This window comes from Lithobates pipiens, unplaced genomic scaffold (genome assembly GCF_037356315.1).
Source record: "Lithobates pipiens isolate NorthernLeopardFrog02 unplaced genomic scaffold, aLitPip1_a1.2 Scaffold_8, whole genome shotgun sequence".
In the NCBI taxonomy this organism is placed as follows: domain Eukaryota; kingdom Metazoa; phylum Chordata; class Amphibia; order Anura; family Ranidae; genus Lithobates; species Lithobates pipiens.
Window position 1 is genome coordinate 619,717,820 of NW_027507903.1, and position 26,322 is coordinate 619,744,141.

Sequence of the window (26,322 nt, forward strand, 5' to 3'; positions counted from 1 at the left end):
ACTTAAACCCCCCTCCTATCCAGACCAATTTTCAGCTTTAAGTGCTGACGCAATTTGAATGACAATTGCGCGGTCATACAACACTGTACCCAAATGAAATTTTTATCATTTTTTTTCCCATAAATATAGCTTTCTATTTTGTATTTGATCGCCTCTGCGATTTTTAGTTTTTGTCAAAAAAATTTAAAAAAGACTGAATTTTTAATAAAATTTTTTTTTTTTTTTTATTTTGTTATAAAATGTTAAAACAGGTAATTTTTGTCCGTCATTGATGTACGCTGAAGAGGTGGCACTGATGGGCACCGATAAGTGGCAGTGATGGGTACTGATGGATGGCAGTGATGGGCACTGATCGGTTACACTAATAGGCAGCACTTCTAGGTGGCACTGATTGGCACCACTGGTAGGCATTGATAGGTGGCACTTGTGGGAATCGATAAGTGCCACCTGTGGGCACTGTGGGCACTGTTAGGTGGCATAAATGGGGCATAATTGCCTCTTCCTCTTCGGAAACCGATGTCCTTTTCAGATGAGCCGGTGATCAGCTTTTTTTTTCTCCTCTGCTGTCAGCGTAAGGAGAAAAAAAAAAACATCACCGAGCTTTTGTTTTGATCATGTGATCAGCTGTCATTGGCTGACAGCTGATCACATAATCGGTGATCACCTGAGTCTCATTGACTCAGTGATCATGGCGCACGCAGTGAGCGTGCACAGGGGAGGCACTGATAAGCACAGATAAGGTGCCACTGATGGAGACAAATAAGGCGGTACTGATGGACACAGATAAGGCGGCACTGATGGCCACTGATAAGATGGCACTGATGGGTGGCACTGACGGGCACTGATAGGTGACACTGATGGGCACTGATAGGTGTCACTGATGTGCAGCACTGTTGTTGAGGCACTGGTAGGTGGCACTGTGGGCACTGATGGGTGACACTGTGGGCACTGATGGGTGGCGCTGGTAGGCACTGGTGGTCGGCACTGTTGCCTATTGCTAGGTGGCACTGGCAGGGGACACAGGTGGGCACTGAAGATCTGGCGGCAGCTCGTCGTGATCGGGGACTGATGTCCCTCTCACAGCCGCTGGTGATCGGCTTTTTTTTTCTCCTCGTGCTGTCAGCTCAAGGAGAAAAAATAGCCGATTACCACCTCTGTTGACATCACATGATCAGCTGTCATTGGCTGACAGCTGGTCATGTGGTAAGGGGTCAGGATCGACCTCTTACTCTGATCTGTGATCCAGCGAGTCTCATAGACTCGCTGATCACAGAATACACCCTGCAGGGGCACACAGGCTGCTCGGTCACGGAAGGACCTCAATAGACGTACTCCCGGCAAAGCAGGTCCGTGCTGTAGCCGCTATAGAGCGAGGAGTAATAGTGCCCCATCATGAGTGTCAGAGGGAAAAATAGTGCCTTACCATTGGTGTCAGTGGGAGGAATAGTGCTCCAGCTTTAGTGTCAGTGGTAGGAATAGTGCTCCATCATGGGTGTTAGAGGGAGGAATAGTGTCCCATCATTGGTGTCATTGGGAGGAATAGTGCCACAGCTTTGTTGTCAGTGGGAGGAATATTGCTCCATAATTGTTGTCAGTGCAAGGAATAGTAGCTCATTGTTGGTGTCAGTGGGAGGTATAGTACCCCATCACTGACGTCAGTGGGGGGAATGGCACCCCTTTGTTTATGTCAGTAGAAGGAATAGGGCCTCATTGTTGGTGTCAGTAGAAGGAATAGTGCCCCATCACTGGTGTCAGTGGGAGGAATAGTGAGGCATGAGGCGTCATTGATATCAGTAGCAGGAACAGCGCCCCATCATTGATATCAGTGGGCGAACTCGTGCCCCATCCTTGACATTAGTGGCAGGAATAGGGCCCCATCATTGGTGTCTTCATTTTTTGTACGTGGTTCTAAAGGCTTAAAGTTTTTTTCCTTTAGTACCAGAGGATCCCCTCACCAGCCCTTCTTATACTTACCTGAGCCCGATCTCAATCCAGCATTGTGCCCGAGAGGAGTCGCTCTCCTCTCTCTTCCTTCTCACAGGGCAGATTGATAGCCATTGGCTCCCACCAGGGGTGGCCTGCACCCGGGCACCACCCCCTCTCTCCACTCCACCCAACTATATTCAATGGATATTTTCATGCATAGCATGAATCTATCCATGGCCGCCATGGCCACCCCCTATTCATGCATCCTGTCCCTTTCTGGGCATCGAGCGCATTAATTACATCAGTCAGGGTTTTTTTTTTTTGACGCACCTGATTAAAGCCACTGCACAGAGCAGGTAAGTATAACATGTTTATTATTTTAAAGAAAAAAACGTTTACAATCACTTGTTTACAATCACTTTTATTGTAAACTTTTTTTTAAAGTTTACAATACTTTTACTAAGCTTTTATTTGTAATCTTTATTATTTTCCTTGTACAATCAGATATTTCAGTACATTTATAGGATGTCAGGAGGTAAAAAAAATTGAACTTTAAAGCCCAAGATAAGCCAAAACATTCTTTAAGATAGGGTTAGGAAGGAGGCTTACAATCCCTGTCAGGTTGTTGCCAATTGTTTCCCCATTGCGGAGATGTTATTGCACACTGTCCTGGTGACAACTGTCCCTCAATTTCCTGGCTAATGTTACATGGACAGGAAGTAAGGGACATCCAGTGGCATCGCAATGCGGGGGGGGGCTTCTGGGGCTATAGCCCCGAATATGGGGCCCATAGCCCCGAGTCTCTGCAGGGATCCCCAAGGGGAGGGGAGGCTCTCGGGGGGGCCCTAATGCAAGGGGGAGGCTCTATGAGGACCCCAATTTAAGGGGGAGGCTCTCCGGGGACACTAATGTAAGTGTGGGGGCTCTCTGGGGGTCCTGATGCAAGGGGGTGGGGGCTTTCTGGGGGCCCTGATGCAAGGGGGAGGGTTCTCTCTGGGGCACCGATGCAAGGGGGAGGCTCTCTGGGGACCCCGATTTAAGGGGGAGGCTCTTTGGGCACACTACTGTAAGTGGGGGGCTCTCTGAGGGCCCTGATGCAAGGGAGAGGGGGCTCTCTGGGTCCCTGATGCAAGGGGGAGGCTCTCTGGGCACTCTGATGTAAGGAGGAGGCTCTCTGGGGACCCTGATGTAAGAGGGGGTTCTCTGAGGACCCTGATGTAAGTGGGGGGCTCTCTGGGGATATATACACACACACACACGATTATTACTGTATATACATGTGTATGACCGCCCAAGCGTATGACTTTCTTTAATGCGCTACTATGGGCTCTAGCCCCAGATCTTTTGTAGGCCTAGCAACGCACCTGGGGACATCTGTCTACTGGGGTCTAAAGAAATAAAGAACCTGAATAAGATTTTAACTCTATCCAAAACGTTACCTTAAGAAATAATTGGCTAGAGTTAGGCTTTAATATGAAGCATGCAAAAGGTCCGTAATGGTTTTGGCAGACGGACAGAGCTGGGAACACGAGGGCAGATACTGTATGTTGCTGAATTACCAAGTGGGTTTACACTTCTGTTTCTTTTGGATTATTGGTTAGATCTCAAATCAAGATGACCATCACATTTACACAATTACATTGCAGCATTTAACCCCAGTGTTTATCTGCCACCAACAACAGTTCAATCCTTGCAACATATAAACTGGACATCGTTTAAGGCCGTGTCATCTCCGGTCCCTTGTGGAAGTTCCACTTTGGTCTTCATCCCGCAGATACCGAGGTGGCAGCGCCCGCTCCATTTCCCATAATGGCCCCAGCTCATGCCCAGCCCCACATGGACGGTGGTGTCAGAACAGAGGAACATGAAATTGTTGGCTGCTGTGTCATCTCCGCCTTTTTTATGGGCCTCCACCTGCATGGTGAACCTTATGATAAATCCTTCAGGGCACCACAAGACCTCGGTCCACTCACCCCACCTGTGAAAAAAATAGATTCATCAGACCTGCTATAGGATTTCCTCTAAAGTGAAATTTTAAAGGTTTGGATAAAAGGTTTAACACTGGGAAACACTCTTTGATAGCTGAATAGTGCATTTTATATACATCTATATAGATCAGACCAAAATGTGGGACAAATGAGGAAGAATGAGGGACAGAGGGACATTGCTTCAAATCAGGGACAGTCCCTCAAAATCAGGGACAGTTGGGATCTGTGCCCATGTGGTATATTTCTACCCAAAATCTCCTACTTCTATCATTAAAGTGGTTGTAAACCCTTACAAACCACTTTGACCTACAGGTATGCCTAGATTAAGGCTTACCTGTAGGTCCAAGAAACATCTTCTAAACCTACACGGTTTAGGAGATATTTACAAAAAGACAGGCACCGCTGTCTACGGCGCAGATCACTGTGATATGCCGCTGCGATATGCCGCTTGGAGGACTGCTTCGGGGGCTTTGTTCTCTTCGTTATTCATAATGAGCTAGTATGCTATGCATACTAGCTCATTATGCCTTTGCCTTGCAAGTTGCATTTTTTTTTTTAATGGCCTTTACTTCCTCTTTAAAAATAAGTCCTTGGGTTCCAAGGATATCAGACTGATAATATATCAATGATGGCTGCTGCAGGCAGGAGCAAGCATTCCCTCAGTCTCTTCTACCTCTGTGATCAGACTGCAACATTGTATCTTTGTAGTAAGTCACAAGTTGAGAGACAAGGGCTGATCTGTGCCTGACATTATTAACCAATAGGTGCAGGCACCAGACAGAGGAAGGCATTGTCAGGGGAAACACTGGGATCTGTGAGAACCTGGAAGTAACAAATACATGAAAGTGTTATGTCGCATACACGCGATTGGATTGTACTCAAAACAAAACCGTGGACTTTGACTCAAACTTGTCTTGCATACACACGGTCACACAAATGTTGGCCAAAAATTCCGAACGCGGTGACGTACAAGATGTACGACAAGCTGAGAAAAAGGAAGTTCAATAGCCAGTGCAGTTTTTTCTGCTTGAACTTTTGTGAGATGGACTTGTGTACACACAATCGGACTTGTAACTGTGGGCTCCCGGCTGTGGCTTCACAGCCGGGAACCCACCGCGCGTGCGCGAGCCGTGTGCCGTCACTGGCCGCGCAATCATCTGGGACCTGTCACGTGTTCCAGATAAGGTAAGGTAATAGCCTTACCTGCTCTGTGCAGTGGTTTTGCACAGAGCAGCCCCGGGCCCCCGATCCTCTTTTTTTCGGGTCCCCCACCATTGCTCCTGGCTCCTCCCCCTCAAGCAGTGCCCCCAGAGAAAACTGCTTACCTTGGTGGCACCACTGTGTGCTTGCTCCTGAGCTGCTGCTCTATGCATCTATAAGACCCAAAGAGCTGCGCCTTGGCCCCCGCGCTCTATCTTTATTGGTTTACTGGCTGTGATTTGACAGCAGTGGGAGTCAATAAGCTCCCGCTGCTGTCTCAGCCAATGAGGAGGGAAAGTCCCCATACAGCTGATGCTATTGTGAATATTGCTGGATTTAAGGGGGCTCAGGTAAGGATTGGGGGGGGGGGGATTGGGGGACTGCTGCACACAGAAGGTTTTTAACGTCATGCATAGAATGCATGAAGGTAAAAAACCTTCAGCCTTCAGAACCATTTTAAGATACTTACCCGCCCAGCAGATTCAGAGTTGTCCTGTTGGAATCCTCATCTCTTCTGTCCCCACACAGTCCTGTGCCAACATATTCTAGTGTAACATCATTGGGAGGCTGCCGGCTATTCAGGGTTCAGCCAGTAGCTCTCCTGATGACATACCGCTGGTCCATCCCTTCTTTGTCAATGAAGGACTATGCCCCCTGGGATATGTGGCATACATGTTCCAGGAGGCACAGTGGGAAAGGTGCATCTCATTCACCTAGGGAAGTGACATGCATGGGGGGGGGGGGGAGACAGAGGTTTCTTTATTTTATTTATTATAAAAAAAGCCATATTTGTACAACAAGGAGGAGGGGTAGAGAACAGGCAACATCAAACTAAGGGTGAAGATCCACTCTAAACATTAACATTTTATATCTGTTTATATGTTTTAAGATTTTTGTTCCATTGGATCTGCATTATGTGTGTTGTAAGCAGAGGGACAGCAGGAGCTGTTTGCTGTTAGGCTCTCTCTTTTCCTTTTCCAAGAAGCCATCTGAAAAGGCAGCCAGGAAGGTGGAGATAGGAGCAGCAGTCACGCCACTTGTATGCTCAGATTTCAGCTTAAAGTGTTTGTTCACCATTACAGAAAAATGTATATACTTACCTCCAGCGTTGCCAAGCTGTCAGCATCCCCAGCAGTCTGGGGATTTCGAAATCCCCACTTTTCTTTCTCTTCTCAATGCAGCGCTTCTGGGACAGACCACACCAATTCACTGTGATAGTGCTGGCCAAGAAGAATCGGTCTGGTTCATTCTGGAAATGCTGCACAGAGAAGAGGGAGAATCCTCAAATTTCTGGACCACTGGGGTGGCTGCAGGGGGTGCTGACAGCTCAGCAACCCCAGAGGTAAGTACAATGGGGATCGGAAGTGGAGTTGGGAAGTTCCCTGGTGTTAGTTCGCCTTTACAATTTTTCTGTAAAGGTGAACTAACACTGTAACCTACTGAGCTATGGAAGCATGTCTTTTTTTTTCATCAAAGCAGAAAAGAATAGCCTGGGAAAACATATAGAAAAGAGACAACTCTCCACCTACTGAAGCCCAGTTTATTTTGTATAGACTTTGCAAGAGTGAATGATACTTTAGCCCCATACACACTATCAGACCTTCTGCTGATTTTTCCTTCAGATTTACCAAAACCATATAATATGAGGTCAAACCTTAGGAGTTTAAATTTGTATGCAATCAGGCAGGGCCCGTCTACTACATGGTTTTGGTAAATCTGAAGGAAAAAATCAGCAGTCTGATAGTGTGTATGGGGCTTTTGAAGTTTTTATTGCTGTCCATGACCCCAACAGGGAGAATTAACCTCTTTTTCTGACCCTGTGACAGTTGAATAACCAATAATGAAATCAGGGGTCTGTGGGACAGGTGAAACACAGGCAACAATCTGCAGTCTGTGTCCCCAATCAAGAGATTTCACATTGGCAGGAATTGAGAGGTAACCTTCCCAATAGGGACATAAAAAGTCAATGGGTCATAATGCAAAATATTACATAATGCACATCAACAAACAATGTCCATCAGCATGCATTGATCTGTGTCATGTCTCACATAACTCATAGGTTGATGGGCATTGACCTTTTGATGCTTTACCATTGATAAACTTAATCACACACATGTGAATAAGCCCCAAAAGCAGCTCCTTCAACACCTCTGTTTGAATTTTTGGTGAATAATGTGGGCCAATTTTCTGTCAATTTTCAACCTATTTCTTTTGACTGTGATGGACAAGTCAGTGTATTGAAATACCAGATAAGCCCAAGACCTATTGAGTTGTGGTTTACTTACGGCGCTTCTGCAGACTGGATGGGGTACACGTTGCTACCCTCCAGGGATGTATCATTGCGGTTCACACACAGCAGACGGACCCCGTTTAGAGCCGTGTCATCTTCAATGTTCTTCCTTTCTTCAACCTGTGAATAAAGTGGAAGAATATCCTAAAATTTTCAATTCAGTGGCAGGCACAATGAAGTTCTCTAAGGATTCCCGATTGTTCAGAATAGTTTCTGACTTGAAAGATATTCAACTTTATTTAGTATCATTGTTTTTTTTTTTGGCCTACATGGAGGCTCTCTGCCATTGTGGCAACTTTTTCTTGCCCCTCTCCTAAATTCCTCATAGAACTTCTAGTGAATCACATGGAACGTGCCCTCAGTAAACGCAACAGGTGAATCCTCCATTCTTTAACCATGGAAAACACTTCAAACATGTTTCTAGTGGATTGGAGTAACCAAAGTATAGTCAGAAAATAAAAAAAAATCACTATTTCATTTCACTTGAGTATTGTTGACTGTAACCCATTAGGAGGTACAGTAAAGCCTTGGTTTGAGAGTAACTTGGTTTGAGAGTGTTTTGCACGACAAGCTAAATTTTTAAATACATTTTGACTTGATATGCAAGTGATGTCTTGATATAAAAGTAGTGTCACCTTCCAAATGGGTATAAAAGAGAAGAGAGGCGTGAACAGTGGCGCTAGATATGGTGATAACATACAATTATATAACAACCGGAATATAGGTATTCATAAAATGTGTGTGAATAAGCACACATAATATTAAAACATTTGTTTAAAACATAATGTCCATAAATGATCCAAGATCTTGTATGATTAGCACCTGGAGGCAGTTACATTTAATGAAGGTACAATATTTAGCAACTCACGTGGTTGATGATTAAACATGGTCAATTGAGTTATTTTGAGGGGACAGCAAATTTACACTGTTAGGCTCGGTTCACACAGGGGCAACACGACTTTTGGACGTGACTTGGACGCGACTTGGAAGTGACTTGGACACGACTTACAACACTACTTTAAGTCGCCCCAGGCCAGGCAACTTTCCGGGGCCAATCAGAGAATGAGCTCTCAGGGGGGAACTCCTTTTGAGAGCTGATAATTCTCTGAGAGTCGCCTCCGTATAGATGGAGATCCAACTTGGAGACGACCTCCATTGAAATCAATGGGTACCAGTTGCCTACAAGTCGGATTGAAGTAGTACAGGAACCTTTTCTGAAGTCGGAGCGACTTCAGTAGTGTGCATTAAGACGGCTCTCATTCACTTACATTGATTTCTACATGTTGTGCGACCTGAGGTGACTTGGGGCGACTTGAAGTCGGATCTGAGTCGCCCCTGTGTGAACCGGCACTTATACAAGCTGCACACTCACTACTTTACATTGTAGCAAAGTGTAATTTCTTCAGTGTTGTCACATGAAAAGATATAATAAAATATTTACAAAAATGTGAGGGGTGTACTCACTTTTGTGAGATACTATATATCTATTGATACTGAAATTATATATATATATATATATATATATATATATATATATATATATATATATAATCTGTTGCTTTGAACAGTTGAGCCTGCATTCACACCTGAGTTGAGCGTCTTTGGTCATTTTAGGAGCTTTTTAAACACTTGTACAAGCGTTTCTGAGCATTTCTGCAGGTATCTGTCGATTATTTTTTACAATTTCTGTTTAGCCAACATAATTTAGTTACTAATGAAAAAGACGTGATATACACATTTGCACTTATTTTTGACACGCTCTCATTGAAGTCACCTCTGCCCAAAAACGAAGATGTAGAAGAATTGAATGTATTGAAGATTGTAGCTCAAAAGAAGCTTTTTTTTTTACAAGCTTCAGACTCCATTCACACGCAGCGTGACCCTGAGCATTTTTGCATGTGTAAATGAGGGTTTTCAAAGTTTTATTTCAAGTGTTTTGCCTGTATATTCAAACTTCAGGCCTTTTGTATTAGACATTGGAAAGTACTAGGGGAAGGAGACCAACTCTAATGCCCTGTACACACGGTCGGACATTCCGACCACAAAATCCGTCAGATTTTTCCGACAGGATTTTGTCAGAAACTTGTGTTGCATACACACGGTCGGACAAAGTTGTCAGAAAATCAGATCGTTCCGAATGAGGTGACGTTACGTACAACGGGACTACGTAGAGGCTAGTAGCCAATAGCTTTGGTCTCGTAATTTGATCTGAACATGCGTGGCACTTTGTCCGTCGGAATTCTCTACAAATGATCGGAAAAAGTCTGATTGGATTTTGTTGTCGGAAAATTTTAGATCAGGCTCTCAAACTTTTTCTGTCGGGATTTCCGACGGAAAAAGTCCGATAGTCCCACACACGATCAGATCTATTTGTGGGGAAAAAAAGGACAGTAATTTTGTTTTGGTGCAGCGCCGTACGACCACGCAATTGTCAGTTAAATCGCAAAAAAATTGCCCGGTCATTCAGCAGCCAAATCTTTTGGGGTTGAAGTGTTAAAGGATTACTTAACCTGAATAAAAAAAAATCGAATTATGTGGTCTACTAACATTTCTAGTTATGTATGCAAAAGTTCCCACATCTGCTCAGATGTTTAGAGATCTAATGGCAGCCATATACATATGATTGGTCAGTAGAAAAATCAATTAAATTTTTTCATCAAATTCTATAAAAATTTTAAAAAAATCTCAATAGTCCTTTTCAAATTATTTCTAGTGATAATATGGAAATTAAGCTTATTGAAAACAAAAACGATTCTTAAAAATGAGTCGTCTGTTTTAATTGAACAGTGATTACTGATGAATCGTTTGCAAAACCCCAAAAAATAAAAAAAATAACATTATGTAATGTTTTTTTTTTTTTTCTTTCTTTCTTTGAGCAGAAACCTTGGAATGGCAGAAGAATCCACTTGTGTCCAGCCAAAAGATCCTTTTAAAGAAATTAAATGATCGCATTGATAGAAATATCTCATCAGTAAAAATTAATACATGTGTGTCGCTAGCATTGCATTCACAGGACTTTAAAAAAAATAAAACAAAAAAAAATATTTGTGATCTGAAGCATCCGACGTCACATGCCTCCATTCTTAATTAGACAAACAATAAAAAAAAAATGCAGTGGTCATGGAACTTTAAATGAGGCAGGTCACTCAAACATAGTAATCAAATGATATATGAAGTACAAATAATTCCAAATTTATTAAAATTCATATTTGAACATTCCATATTTATGACAGTAAACATTTCATATAATGGCAGTGCATGATCTCAATTTTTACTTAAATAAAGACATATATTAAAAAGAGCTGACATAAAAAATTCATAAATTTTTTCAATGTGATAAATTCATGTTCTAGTACATGATGGTATAAACATAAAAGATTAATGATTAGTGTAATCATGTATCTTTTATGTTTATACCACCATGTACTAGAACAACATGAATTTATCACATTGAAAAAAAGACATGAATTTTTTATGTCAGTTCTTTTTAATGTATGTCTTTATTTAATTAAAAATTGTCATCATGTACTGCCATTATATGAAATGTGTACTGTTATGAATATTGAATGTTCAAATATGAATTTTAATAATTGTGGAATTATTTCTACTTAATATATTGTATGATTTTTATGTTTGATTGACCTGCCTCATTTAAAGTTCCAAGACCACTGCATTTTTTTGTTATTGTTTGTCTAATTAAGGATGGAGGCATGTGACATTGGATGCTTCAGATCACAAATATTTTTAATTTTAATTTTTCCATAAAGTCCTGGGAAAGCAATGCTGGCGACACACATGTATTAATTTTGCCGAGATATTTCTATCAATGCGATCATTTAATTTCTTTAAAGGGATCTTTTGGCTGGACACAAGCGGATTCTTATGCCGTTCCAAGGTTTCTGCTCAACCAAAGGAAGGAAAAATATCATATGATTTTTATGTTTGAGTGACCTGCCTCATTAAAGTCCCATGACTACTGCATTTTTTTATTATTTACAGTACTTTTCAGCTTGGGCTACGTTGGGTGAAAAGAGGCAGAAAATGATTGGTTTCTTCTATGGCAATAAAGTCAACTGGCTAGGTTGTGTGTGAGCTAGATAATATATCAATTTATCACAATTGTTTAAACATCTTCTCTTGGATCATTTTCATTTGCTTAATTTTTTTTTTTAATGTGCATTATCTATTTATTTATTTTTATATTATTTGCATGAATTTGTTAGCCCTTGTACACACGGTCGGAGATTCCGACGGAATGTTTCCTATCGGACCGTCTTGTCGGATATTCCGACTGTGTGTGGTCTGCATCGGACTGTTTCCGCTGGAATATCCGACGGACCAACTTTTCCAACTTGCCGACAAAATGCTCCCATCATGTGTAGCCTACTCCGACGGACAAAGTGCCACACATGCTCAGATCAAATTCCTAGACCAAAGCTATTGGCTACTAGCCTGAACGTAGTCCCGTCCTAACGAAATAATGTCATCACGTTATGTACAATCGGATTTTCCAACAACTTAGTCCGACCGTGTGTATGCAACATCACTTCCGGGCCTCTTCTGGAATTAATCAGTCGGAATAACTCAGACGGATTTGGTTGTCGGAATCTCCGACCGTGTGTACAAGGGCTAAGAGTTGGAATTTCATTTTAAAAGCCCTGTACTAGAATGATAAAGTAACCCCTTGGCTATACATACCACCAGCTCAGATCCTGTATCTTAACAATAATATACTTTGACTTTGGCATATTCCACCCAAAACTAGCCTTCCAGCTTTTGGTTGAACCTCTAAACAAGCTCATGCTGCATATTATACAATATATGTACAAATTTAGCAAGGAGAGTGAGACTTTTAGTAAAGGGGCTAAGACATGGGCTTGGACCAAAGACCATTTGGACCAAAGACCGTTTGGATCATAAGCAATCCAAATGTGATTAGGCTCCCCAGCATTTACCATGCAGAGATATCCACGTTTAGGTGGATTGACCCCATTTAAGTGGCAATATAGTCATAAAGAAAAATTTAAAGAAAAATTGTCAGTGTAGATTGCTCACCTTGAGGGCGAATCCTCTTGCACGAAAACCACAAGGACACCATTCCACCGGGCCCCATTCCCCCCATGGGCCCCCGTTAGGGACACCTATGGTTGGGTGTTCTCCCAGAGCTATCGGGAGGAGGGAGAGAAGGATAAACAATGCAGTGCTCGAGGACATGTTTCTTCTGGATAAGTTGTATCTTTTGCCTCTGGTAACAAATATCAGATCTTCCCACCCCAACGCTCCCTACGTGGCAGTCCATGGACAAGCCTGCTGAGCAAGGAGTGTTGCAGTTTATAGAAATTATTTTAATAATTAAAAACAGTACAAGACGTTTGCCAAATCCCCAGGGGAAATCAAAAGCAGGCCATTCATTGGAGCAGAGCCAATGTCATTATCCTCAAAGAAACCACTATATGGCGATAAAATATTTAGTCATTTGCAAAATTCTCTGTATCAGATGAAGCTTGTGCAATGGTTGTGAAAGTATTTCAAATGGATTTGTCCTTGATGAGTCTATTGTACATATTTGATAAATGTTTAAGAGAAATTAACTCTTTTTCAAAATAAATCCTCTAATGTTTGAAATAAATCACATATATATATATTGTAGAGGGAGGGGCAGGGTTAAGAGGGGGTTATTATCAGGTGTGCTGAAAGTGTCAGTGTGGAGTTGTTGAGTAGGAGAGAGAGACACAGCAGCACGCTGTGTAGAAATGTCCATTGCTGGATGGTGTACCTGCTGGGGGAGCTTAAACCACAAAAAGACTGTAGCTCTATTTGGAGCCATAAAACGAAAAATCAATCAGCGCTAAACACAATAAAATAAGTGAAATGGTGAAAAAAAATTGCAGCTAGAATACTATAGGTCAAAATACCAAATCCCACATTACAAAGTAAAAAGTAACAGTACAGCGCAAACAAATAATATAAATAAATAAATAATTAAATAACACTCAATTGATATAGTGCATAAAACACAAAAGTCCATAAGTGAAAAGAAAACAGGTGTAGTAATCAAGAAGAGTCCGCTTGTGCAGTGTGTCTTCAATCAACGTAACAAGTGATGATGTGATCCCTTCACCAATGAGCAAGATGGACTCTCACCTCAAATAATGGACCCCTGATATATCAGACAGGTCAGAAAACGCATGTTCCCATCAAGGGTAAATCACAGTGTTCAGCAGACATAATGGGAGTACTCCAAAAAAAAATCCTTTTCCATGTCCTCAAATCAATATGATTCCATATAGAAACATAAAAAACAAAATCTAGTGCTCTCCGTTTATACGAATTTATTAAAAAAGAAACAGTAGTAAGAAAGGAACACTCACATTCTGATGCACTGATCTCCAGTGCCGAGTGCTGAGCATAAAAACAAATGCAACCCAACGTCCATGCGCAGATCAGCGTTTTCTGACCTGTCTGATATATCAGGGGTCCATTATTTGAGGTGAGAGTCCATCTTGCTCATTGGTGAAGGGATCACATCATCACTTGTTACGTTGATTGAAGACACACTGCACAAGCGGACTCTTCTTGATTACTACACCTGTTTCCTTCTCACTTATGGACTTTTGTGTTTTATGCACTATATCAATTAAGTGTTATTTAATTATTTATTTATTTATATTATTTGTTTGCGCTGTACTGTTACTTTCTATTTGGAGCCATGAACTGTTACCTCTAAGCCGGTGGGCTGATGAACTGTGAGCTGTACCTGTGTGCACATCCGTGTGATAAGACAAGCCTGTCTGGTCTTATGTTTAGTTTTGTTGTTTTGCTGAATAAAAGCCAATTTTATTTTACTGGACTGCCTCTGAGCCAGCTCTCCACCCCTCTGATCCCCTACAATATATATATATATATATATATATATATATATATATATATATATATATATATATACACACACAGTTGTGCTCATAAATTTACATACCCTGGCAGAATTTATGATTTCTTGCCCATTTTTCAGAGAATATGAATGATAACAGGAAAACTTTTCTTTCACGTATGGTTAGTGTTTGGTTGAAGCCATTTATTATCAGTCTCTCTTTAAATCATAATGGCAACAGAAACTACCCAAATTACTCTGATCAAAAGTTTACACACCCCAGTTCTTAACACTGTGTATTGCCCCCTTTAACATAAATGACAGCTTGAAGTCTTTTGTGGTATTTGTGGATGAGGTTCTTTATCTTCTCAGATGGTAAAGCTGCCCATTCCTCTTGGCAAAAAAGCCTCCAGTTCTTGTAAATTCTTGGGCTGTCTTGCATGAACTGCACGTTTGAGATTTTCCCAGAGTGGCTCAATGATATATAGGTCAGGAGACTGAGAGACTCCAGAACCTTCACTTTATTCTGCTGTAGCCAATGACAGGTCGACTTGGCCTTGTGTTTTGGATCACTGTCATGTTGGAATGTCCAAGTACTTCCCATGTGCACTTTCCTGGCTGATAAATGCAAATGTTTCTCCCGTATTTTTTGATAACATACTGCATTCATCTTGCCATCAAATTTAACCAAATTTCCTGTGCCTTTTGTAGCTCACACATCCCCAAAAGATCAGAGATCCACCTCCATGTTTCACAGTAGGTGAAAGTATGGTGTACCTTTCATCATAGACCTTGTTGACTCCTCTCCAAATGAAGCGTTTATGGTTGTTGTAAAAAAGCTACATTTTGGTCTCATCTCTCCAAATGACTTTGGGCCACAAGGTTTGAGGCTCGTCTCTGTGCTGTTTGTCATATTGTAAGTGCCATACTTTGTAGCATTTGCATAGTAATGGTTTTCTTCTGGCGACTCGACCATTCAGCCCATATTTCTTCAAGTGCGCCCTTATTGTGCATCTTGAAACAGCCACACCACATGTTTTCAGAGAGTCCTGTATTTCACCAGAAGTTATTTGTGGGTTTTCTTTGCATCCAGAACAATTTTCCTGACAGTTGTGGCTGAAATTTTAGTTGGTCTACCTGACCATGGTTTGTTTTCAACAGAACCCCTAATTTTTCCATTTCTTGATTGGAGTTCGAACACTGCTGATTGGCATTCTCAATTCCTTGGATATCTTTTTATATCCCTTTCCTGTTTTATACAGTTCAACAACCTTTTCCCGCAGATTCTTTGACAACTCTTTTGCTTTGCCCACGACTCAGAATCCGTAAACCTCAGTGCAGCACTGGATCAAAGATGCAAGGGTCTGTCAGGAGTCCAGAAACTCATTGACCTTTTATACACACACACACACTAATTACAAGAAAACAGATCACAGGTGAGGATGGTTACCTTTAATAGCCATCCAAACCCCTTTGTGTCAACTTGTGAGCATGTTATCAGACCAAAATCACCCAGGTATGTAAACTTTTGATCAGGGTCATTTGGGTAGTTTCGGTTGTTATTATGATTTAAAAAGAGTAAACACAGTTGATTGATAATAAATGGCTTCAGCCAAACACTAAGGGCCGGTTCACACTGCGACGCGAGGCGACACGGCTCGCCTCGCCTCGCTCCCGCAAGTCGCCCCCATACAGTGCTATGGAACCGTTCTGAGAGGAGCGACTCGAGTCGCTCCGACTCAGAAAAAAGGTTCCTGTACTACTTCGGGGCGACTTCGGGGGCGACTTGCATTGACTTCTATGCAGAAGTCCTCTGCAAGTCGCCGCTGACCCCCCCTGCAAGTCGCGGCGAGGAAGTCGGAGACGCCTCGCCGCGGCTCGCAGTGTGAACCGGCCCTAACCATGAGTGAAAGAAAAGTTTTTGTTATCATTCATATTCTCTAAAAAATTGCCAAGAAATCATAAATTCTGCCAGGATATGTAAACTTATGAGCACAACTGTACTTATATCTCTCCAGTAATGTAGGCAGATGACAGAAATATGTCTGGGAAATTTGGATCAATTGCCCCATAGCTGATACGTACAAAAGTGCTCTAGTGGGTGTACAGGTGCGCTGCCTCAAATGGTTAATGATAGGGATATATTCGGAAAGTTCAAATTACCCATTGCCTTCTAATATCTCCTAGGGACTTTTATGGTGAGTTCCCATCTCTGGTTTATAGTGGGTAGAGAGGAACAAATCAGCTTGGGTTTGATTCATGGGCCGTTAACGAAACCTACCAGAAAATCCTGAAAATACAAACTTTATTTAGGTCAATAGGGGAACTAGGCTTTAAAATCCATTTAGTCCATTCTCAAGTTTAATAGGCAAGAGATGTCAAACAAAGGGAACGAGGGGAAGCAGGCACTGCCATGGGGAATATTTACCAATTCAAAAATACATTTTAAAAAGTGTTTTATGCAGCAGTAACAGGCTTGAGGGGTCAATCCGTGGAATCTGTAGCAGCCATTGATAGTATAATTTGATAGTATAGTTTGTGCGCTTCAATGCAGTACCACACTGCAACATAGCTGCCAACTGCCCCTAATTTGCATGTACTGTCCCTCTTTTAGAACAAAGTCCCTCTGTAGGGGCTGGGGGTAGCAGCTGGTGCCCATGTATTCCTCCTTGTTGGGCACCAAGAGAGGGTCAAATGTGAAGCCTATGCTGGCGTGGGTTCTTCTGGGCTACACTAGGCACCTTGAACAGGATAACTGTTGTGCCATTTTCATCAATGCCCTGGAACACTGGAAGGAAGGTTCCAGTTGAAGGCTGAGGCTGCAGACCTTAATGCAGGCCTCTGCATTTAGAGATGAACATACACCATGTGCACTGTAACTGTTCTCCAATAACCTCTTGAATCCCTGTGACAATGCACACTTTCTCCATAACTTACACGCTGAGCACTGTCCACATCCATCTGTCCAAAGTGGATCACTGCTACTCCCACTAATGGCATAGGGTCCTGCTGTGCACATGGCGTGAACTGCAAGCATGCACTCAACTTCACTTAACTTTTCCATACCTAAGCACAGGCTGAGAACCTCTGCAGCATCAGTCTGCTCCCATTGCTATGCCAACAACAACTCTCTCCTGCAAGAGGCTACCCCACCTATCTCAGGCACATGCTTAATGACAGGCTGCCCTCTACTCTTCCATGATGGCTGCCTCGTTGGGGTAGTGCCTCACCCTCACTTTCCTCCTCTGCTCTATCTGGCACCCAAATCGAGTCAGTGACCTCATCATCATCATCATCTCCTCCATCCCATTACCACTGAAGACAACTTGGCTATATGCTGTGGCTGGGGGAACATGACTGACAATTTGTGTACCAGTGTTCTCTCCTCTCTGTGGTCTCATGTTCCTGCCTTCCTTACTCTCAGACTCAGAACCCCCATCTGAATCAAATAATGGCTGTGCATCGTCAAGGAGCAAGTGGCTGATGCTGTGTTCAAATATCTCTGCTGACTCTTCCATGCTTGATGCTGGCAGGAATAGCTGTGAACATTGAACAAGGAGCTTCTGCCACTCTGGCAGCAGCAGGAGATTGCGCACTAGTTTCTGCTTGGGTGACGCAGGATGAGGAGGATGAGGACGATTTTGTAAGACAGTCCACCACCTCCTCTGCATGCTATGGCTGGATAGCACATGCAACATCACTAAACAGAGGGAATGATGCCCTGTCCGAATACTGACCATGTCCAGCTTTGCCTGTGGACACATATACTTCTGGCCCCATTAAGGTGCCATGGGAACATCTGCCTCTCCTTGCTGTCCTCCCAGACATGATGGAGGGAGTGGGGGTGCTTATTAACAAAATTTAATAAAGATGTGTAAATGTGTATGTAGATGCACTTTATCAATGGAAAGCAGTGTCTGGTGCACTTTAACTTGAGTATTCATGACACAGACACACTCCATGGATACACTATACCAGCGATGGCGAACCTTGGCACTCCAGATGTTTTGGAACTACGTTTCCCATGATGCTCATGCACTCTGCAGTGTAGCTGAGCATCATGGGAAATGTAGTTCCAAAACATATGGGGTGCCAAGGTTCGCCATCACTGCACTATACTATTGCAGTAACGCACAGTACTATATGATGTCAAAATTGCAGTAATGCGCAGAACTATATGGCATTAAACATGCAGTAATGCACAGAACTATATGGCGTTAAACTTGCAGTACCACACAGAACTATATGACATTAAACTTGCAGTAATGCACAGAACTATATAGCGTTAAACATGCAGTAATGAAATGAAATATAAGGCGTTAAACTTACAGCAACACAATGAAATATACCGCGTTAAACTTGCAGTAACGCACATAACTATATGGCATTAAACTTGCAGTAACAAAATTAACTATATGGCGTTAAACTTGCAGTAACGCAATAAAATATATGGCGTTAAACTTGCAGTAATGCACAGAACTATACGGTGCTAAACTTGCAGTAATGCACAGTACTATATGGAGTTAAACTTGCAATAACGTAATGAAATATATGACGTTAACCACTTCCCGACCAGCCACCGCAGTTTTACTCCTGCAGAATGGCACAGCTGGGCAAAACTGCTTGCCTCCAGAGCCAATGCGAGTGCCTGGCTGTCACGATGGCTGCCAGGCTCCCGCAATCGCTCGTGATACGGCGAGACCCGGGATCTGTGTGTGTAAATACACAGATCCCGGTTCTCTGAGGGGAGAAGAGACTGATCGTATGTCTATACAAAGTATGAACACTGATCTATCTCTTCCCCTAGCAAGTCCCATCCTTCCCTCAGGTAGAACACGGAGAGGGAACACAGTTAACCCCTTGATCGCCCCTAGTGTTAACCCCTTCACTGCCAGGGACATTTTTAAAGTAATCAATGCATTTTTATAGCACTGATCGCTGTATAAATGCCAATGGTTCCAAAAATGTGTCAAAAGTGTCTGATGTGTCCGCCATAATGTTGCTAATAATGATAAAAATCTGATATTACTAGTAAAAAGCCTATTTTGTAGACCCTATAACTTTTGTTATACGCTTATTGTGATTTTTTTTTATCAAAAATATGTAGAAGAATACATATCAGCCTAAACTGAGAAAAAATTAGCTTTTTAAAAAAAATTGGTAAATTTATTATAGCAAAAAGTACAAATTATTGTGTTATATGGCATTCAAAATTGTCGCTCTTTGTTTATAAAATAAAAACCGCAGAGATGATCAAATAACACCAAAAGAAAGTTCTATTTGTGGGAAAAAAAGGACGTCAATTTTGTTTGGGTGCAGCGCCGCATGACTGCACAATTGTCAGTTAAACGATGCAGTGCCAAATTCCAAAAAAATGGCCTGGTCATTCAGCAGCCAAATCTTATAGCGCTGAAGCGGTTAAACTTGCAGTAACACACAGAACTATATGGTGTTAAACTTGCAGTAATGCAATGAAATGTATGGCATTAAACTTGCAGTAACGCACAGAACTATATGGTGTTAAACTTGCAGTAACAAAATTAAATATATGTGTTAAAATTGCAGTAACAAAATTTAATGTATGGTGTTAAACTTGCAGTAATGTACAGAACTATACAGCGTTAAATTTGCAGTAATGCACAGAACTATATGGAGTTAAACTTGCAGTAAGGTAATGAAATATATGGCATTAAACTTGCAGTAACGCACGGAACTATATGGCGTTAGACTTGCAGTAACGCACAGAAAAAACTGTGTTAAACGATCACTACATTCACACTGACTGAGCTGTCCCTACATTCACACTATTGTAAAGATGAATGGTCACACTACACTCACTGAACTATCCCTACATTGACACTATTGTAAAGATGAATGGTGGTCGCACTACACTCACAATCACTGAACTATCCCTACATTAACACTAATGTCATAAAAAAAAGAAACTTGGGGGCTTAATGATAGCATAGCTCAAGCACAGGCCCTGGAAATAAAAAAATATGTGGGGGTGGGAGATTGCCAGACATGCTTTGCTGCAAACATTTGTATGCTGTCAGTGTCAGTAAGCATTCTGCAGGCATTAAAGCTGAACTCTAGATAAGCAGTTAAGTACAGTCAGGGTGAGGATCTGTATGTATACAGCAAATACAGTACACATGCACACATTGTTTTCAGAAAGTCTTTGGGGGTTATTTCCGAAAGTCAAATCCACTTTGCACTGCAAGTGCACTCGGAAGTGTTGTCGCTCAAAATCTAAGGGGTAGATCTGAAATGAGTGGAAGCTCTGCTGATTTTATCATCCAATCATGTGCAAGCTAAAATACTGTTTTTTTTTTTCCTTGCATGTCCCCCTCGGATCTACAGCAACTTTACTTCCAAGTGCACTTTCAGTGCAAAGTGGATTTTCCTTTAGTAAATAATCTCCTTTTGTGTTTCACACACTCCTGCCAGATAACAACATGAGATCATTTAACCACTAGAGATCCGCGCTATAGCCGAATGACGCCTACAGCACGGACCTGCTTTGCCGGGACGACGTTTATTGATGTCATCCCGTGCACGAGCGGCCTGCGCGCCCCCTGAGGGGCGCACGCGCCACTCTCTGTGATCAGCGAGTCTATGAGACTCGCCTGATCACGGATCGGAGCAAGGGGTCGATCCCAACCCCATACCACGTGATCAGCTGTCAGCCAATGACAGCTGATCATGTGACACAACAGAGCCGGTAAAAAAAAAGCCGATCACCGGCGGCCGTGAGAGGGACTTCAGTCCCGATCACCGCCAGCTCATCAGTGCCCACCTGCCCCCAGCTCATCAGTGCCCCCCATCAGTGCCACCCACCAGTGCCCACAGTGCCACCCATCAGTACCCACAGTGCCACCTATCAGTGCCACCTATCAGTGCCCACAATCTGCCTCAACAACAGTGCTGCACCCCAGTGCCACATATCTGTGCCCATCAGTGTCATCTACCAGTGCCCATCAGTGCCGCCTATCAGTGCCCAGCAGTGCCACCTATCAGAGCCACCTATCAGTGCCACCTATCAGTCCCATCTATCAGTGGTACCTATCAGTGCCCCTTAGTGCCACCCATCCGTGCCACCCATCAGTGCCATCTTATCTGTGCCCATCTTTGCCCATCAGTGCCGCCTTATCTGTGCCCATCAGTACTGCCTTATCTGTGCCTATCGGTGCCACCTTATCTATGCCTATTAGTGCCGCCTTAACTGTGCCTATCAGTGCCCACCAGTGCAGCCTATCAGTGCCCACCAGTGCCTCCTCATCAGTGCATTTCAATGAAGGAGAAAAATGACCTGTTTGCAAAATTTTATAACAAACTATGAAACATGATTTTTTATTTTGCATCTTTTTTTGTTTGTTTAGCAAAAAATAAAACTCCCAGCTGTAATTAAATACCACCAAAAGAAAGCTCTATTTGTGGGAAAAAAATATTAAAAATTTCATTTGGGTACAGTGTAGTATGGCCGCGCAATTGTCATTCAAAGTGCATCAGCGCTGAAAGCTGAAAATTGGTCTGGGCAGGAGGGGGGTTTAAGTGCCCAATAAGCAAGTGGTTAACACTATGTACCAATACACAGCCTACCCTGCTTATTTTTAAGAGGAGTAGCGGGGCACTAATGACTGCAGTAGGTTCTAATTGACTCCCAGTGTTGCTTCTTTCTTCACCCCTTCCAAGCCCTACGTTTGCAGTGGCTTGCAGGAAGCTTAACCAGTTCCCGACCAGCGCACGTCGATGTACGTCGGCAAAATGGCACGGGCAAGCATATTGGCGTACAGGTATGTCCAATCTTTAATGCCGTCCTGCCATTGCGAGCGCGCCGCCGGCGATGCATAGTAGTCCATTATGCTTTGTCTTTGCAGGGAATGAAAGAGGAAGTAAACTCATCAGGGTTTACTTCCTCTTTAAAGACTGTTGCCATAGTAGACAGCATTCCTGCATAGTGATGGACGAACTTCCGACGGGACGTTTCGCGAACGCGGACCGTGAACGCGGCCGACCGTTCGCGAAACCGAACGTTCGCGGCGGGCCCCATTGACTTCAATGGGAGGCGAACTTCGCAAACCTTTAGGTCAAATTTGCAGCCACAAAATAATTATTAGCTGGGCAAACATAGTCCCACCACATGGCCAATGACATAACACATGTATGAGGTGAATTTGGGATCGATAACTACAAGCATTCTTTTTTTATATGGGAAATTGTTCTGACAATTCAGGACTGTGGAGCGCATGAAGGCAATGGAGGAGAGGGAAGGTCAGGGACCAGGGTAGGCAAAGAAGAGGGTGCAGGAGATGATCACCAGCAGCGTCACATACAGCAATGACACCTGCACCGTGATAGAGTCATCTGACAACAGCACCGTGATACAGAGCACTGACATCAGCAGCGTGACATACAGAAATGACACCTGCACCGTGATAGAGTCATCTGACAACAGCACCGTAAAAGAGAGCACTGACATCAGCAGCGTGACATACAGCACTGACATCAGCACCGTGATATACAGCACTGACAGCAGCACCGTGATAGAGAGCACTGACATCAGAAGCGTGACATACAGCACTGACATCAGCACCGTGATATACAGCACTGACAGCAGCACCGTGACATTAAGCACTCACACCAGCACCGTGATATACAGCACCGACAGCAGCACCGTGATAGAGAGCACTGACATCAGCAGCGTGACATTAAGCACTCACACCAGCACCGTGATATACAGCACTGACAGCAGCAACGTAAGCAGCCCCAGGAGGAAGTCAGCACAGCACAGGGATGGTGTGATCCCCTCATAATAAGCAGGCCCAGGAGAAAATCAGCACAGCACAGGGATGGTGTGATCCCCTCATAATAAGAACCCCCAGGAGGAAGTCAGCACAGCACAGGGATGGTGTGATCCCCTCATAATAAGAACCCCCAGGAGTAAGTCAGCACAGCACAGGGATGGTTTGATCCCCTCATAATAAGAACCCCCAGGAGTAAGTCAGCACAGCACAGGGATGGTGTGATCCCCTCATAATAAGCAGGCCCAGGAGAAAATCAGCACAGCACAGGGATGGTGTGATCCCCTCATAATAAGAACCCCCAGGAGAAAATCAGCACAGGGATGGTGTGATCCCCTCATAATAAGAACCCCCAGGAGAAAATCAGCACAGGGATGGTGTGATCCCCTCATAATAAGAACCCCCAGGAGAAAATCAGCACAGGACACAGGGATGGTGTGATCCCCTCATAATAAGAACCCCCAGGAGAAAATCAGCACAGGGATGGTGTGATCCCCTCATAATAAGAACCCCCAGGAGGAAGTCAGCACAGCACAGGGATGGTGTGATCCCCTCATAATAAGAACCCCCAGGAGGAAGTCAGCACAGCACAGGGATGGTGTGATCCCCTCATAATAAGAACCCCCAGGAGTAAGTCAGCACAGCACAGGGATGGTTTGATCCCCTCATAATAAGAACCCCCAGGAGTAAGTCAGCACAGCACAGGGATGGTGTGATCCCCTCATAATAAGCAGGCCCAGGAGAAAATCAGCACAGCACAGGGATGGTGTGATCCCCTCATAATAAGAACCCCCAGGAGAAAATCAGCACAGGGATGGTGTGATCCCCTCATAATAAGAACCCCCAGGAGAAAATCAGCACAGGGATGGTGTGATCCCCTCATAATAAGAACCCCCAGGAGAAAATCAGCACAGGACACAGGGATGGTGTGATCCCCTCATAATAAGAACCCCCAGGAGAAAATCAGCACAGGGATGGTGTGATCCCCTCATAATAAGAACCCCCAGGAGAAAATCAGCACAGGGATGGTGTGATCCCCTCATAATAAGAACCCCCAGGAGAAAATCAGCACAGCACAAAACTCAGTGACAGTGACAAAACTCTTAGTCCCTATACCGATGAAGGACTGCTGCAGTATAGGGCAGCAGTCAAGTATAATATTCTTTCTATAGTTGGAAGAAAGAATATTATACGTGTACAAGCCTATTACCATACCACTGATACCAGTCCTGAAAAGAACCTTTGTGGAACTAATAGTAACAGCTACTGTTTAAACTGACCCTCACTGCCAGACACACTGCTTCCTGCCTGTCCCTATACAAACTGGCAAAACAGAGGAGCCTGGAACGATAACTGGTTACTCGAATAGCACTTTTGTGGACCTGATAGTAACAGCTAATGATGATGATGATGACTAATCTGGCTGTCCCTAAAATAGCAGCACACAGCGCTCTGTCCCTTTCTCTAAACTGACAAAAGACACTCAGGCTGCTGCAACAATCAGTAGCACAGCAAACCTATATACACCTAACACCTATACCAGTCCTGAAAAGAACTTTTGTGTACCAAATAGCTAGCGATTTATCTCTCCCTACTCCACACAGCAACCTTTCCCTATAGTGACAGAAGAAAGAATGTAAAATGGCCGCCGGATCGGGTGTATTTATAAGTTAGGGGGAATGTCCAAGTGTCCATGTGCTGTCATGTCTCAATTGGCTGTCCTGTACCCCATGATGGATGTGTCATCATAGGTCAAATTTCTTTTACACATTAAACACGAAAGTCCGCCGATGAAAGTCCGCCGGGCGAACGACGCCAATAGTCCGCCGAACGAGCGGACCGCGAACGTCCGAAATTCGCCGCAAAGCGACCACCGGGCGAACCGTTCGGCCATCACTATTCCTGCACATGCAGATGTGGCATCTTGCTGGATGCCTTTCCCTGCATGGCTGTACTCCTATTAAAGTCTCGGAGTCTGCCAATTAATCTTGCAACTACCTTAGGGTGTCCTGGCCCTAACCCTCTCTCCCTCAAAAAGTTTTGAAAAATAAACTTTATTCGCATTCAAGAAGTGTCTGGCGCCCAATAACCTTAACTACTCTACACCTGTCATGTCCTTGGGACCTTGCTACATGTCTAATAGCACTGAACAGAGCCCTGTTCTATCTCTCTTCACGCTGCTATCACACAACACTACAACTGGCTGCTATAGAAAGAATAAGTTTATAGTGTGTACCGGGATTAAGAGCAATGAGCCATGATGGCTCTGACAATGCTCTATGTCCTGTTTGGGTGAAACTTTTATTGCTTCAGCCAATCAGGCTTTCAATGCACTGAGTGCAGTGCATCATGGTAGTTCTGTGGGGTGAAGAAATGGTCAAACTACCCTATAATTCAGTTGTTTGTAGAACTTCCGAACAGCCAATGTTCAGCCCGAGAAACTCATGCTTGGGCCGAACCATTCACCCATACTTAATCTCTAGCATAGCATTCACGTGGTCACACATTTGCTGGCCTTCTTCTAGTCTCATGTTGTACAACTTTCTTAGCAAAAACACCTTACTGTTGAGGCTTGAAAGGTCATGCAGTTTTTGTAATGAGGTCCACATACCTTTGGCCGTTTTCTCTGTTCTTATGTGGATAAGCTGGTCATCTTCCACTAATAAACTTATAATTGCTTTTGCTTGTCTATCCTTCCTATCCCTTTCATCCATCTCTCAGTTTCTGGGTCTATCTGTATTCAGCACTTGCCACAAGTAATCCATGCTAAGCATTTGTATTTTAAACTTTCATAACTGGTATATGGCATTGTTCCTCTTTGCAATAGCAAACTTCAAATCTGAACCACTTGCCATGTTTCAGTAGCTTGTATACAGTATTCACTGACTTGCTGTACTCACTGAGTATTCTTTCCAGTGCTGCTGGGTGCCTGGGATATCCTCTCCAATGCGTGGGTGCCTGGGACCCATAACCTATTATGCAGAGTTTTGATATAAGCGCTAGAAGCTTCTTGGATGCAGTAATACCGCTTTACTTTCATGGACAAATATATTACATGTCTTATGCGTGTACACACGAGCATTTTTCCGTCGGAATAAACGGTTGTTCCGACGGAGTTCTGCTGAAACGGTCTTGCTTACACATGATCACACCAAAGTCTGACCATCTAGAACATGGTGACGTATGACAGGACTAGAAAAAGAAGTTCAATAGCCAGTAGCAATAGCTACCCATGCGTAGTTT

The 26,322-nt window shown here is 43.3% G+C and overlaps 1 protein-coding gene across 1 annotated transcript; it reads right to left on the bottom strand.

The window, feature by feature from the left end:
- Window positions 1–2,283: 2,283 nt before the first annotated feature.
- On the bottom strand, window positions 2,284–12,964 carry LOC143961446 (vitelline membrane outer layer protein 1-like). The gene is made up of 3 exons (XM_077470740.1): window positions 12,460–12,964; window positions 7,400–7,524; window positions 2,284–3,904 (listed from the first exon to the last, which is right to left on the bottom strand). The coding sequence occupies exons 1-3, from the start codon at window positions 12,616–12,618 to the stop codon at window positions 3,610–3,612; spliced, it is 579 nt and encodes a 192-aa protein (XP_077326866.1). The 5' UTR covers window positions 12,619–12,964; the 3' UTR covers window positions 2,284–3,609.
- Window positions 12,965–26,322: the final 13,358 nt, after the last annotated feature.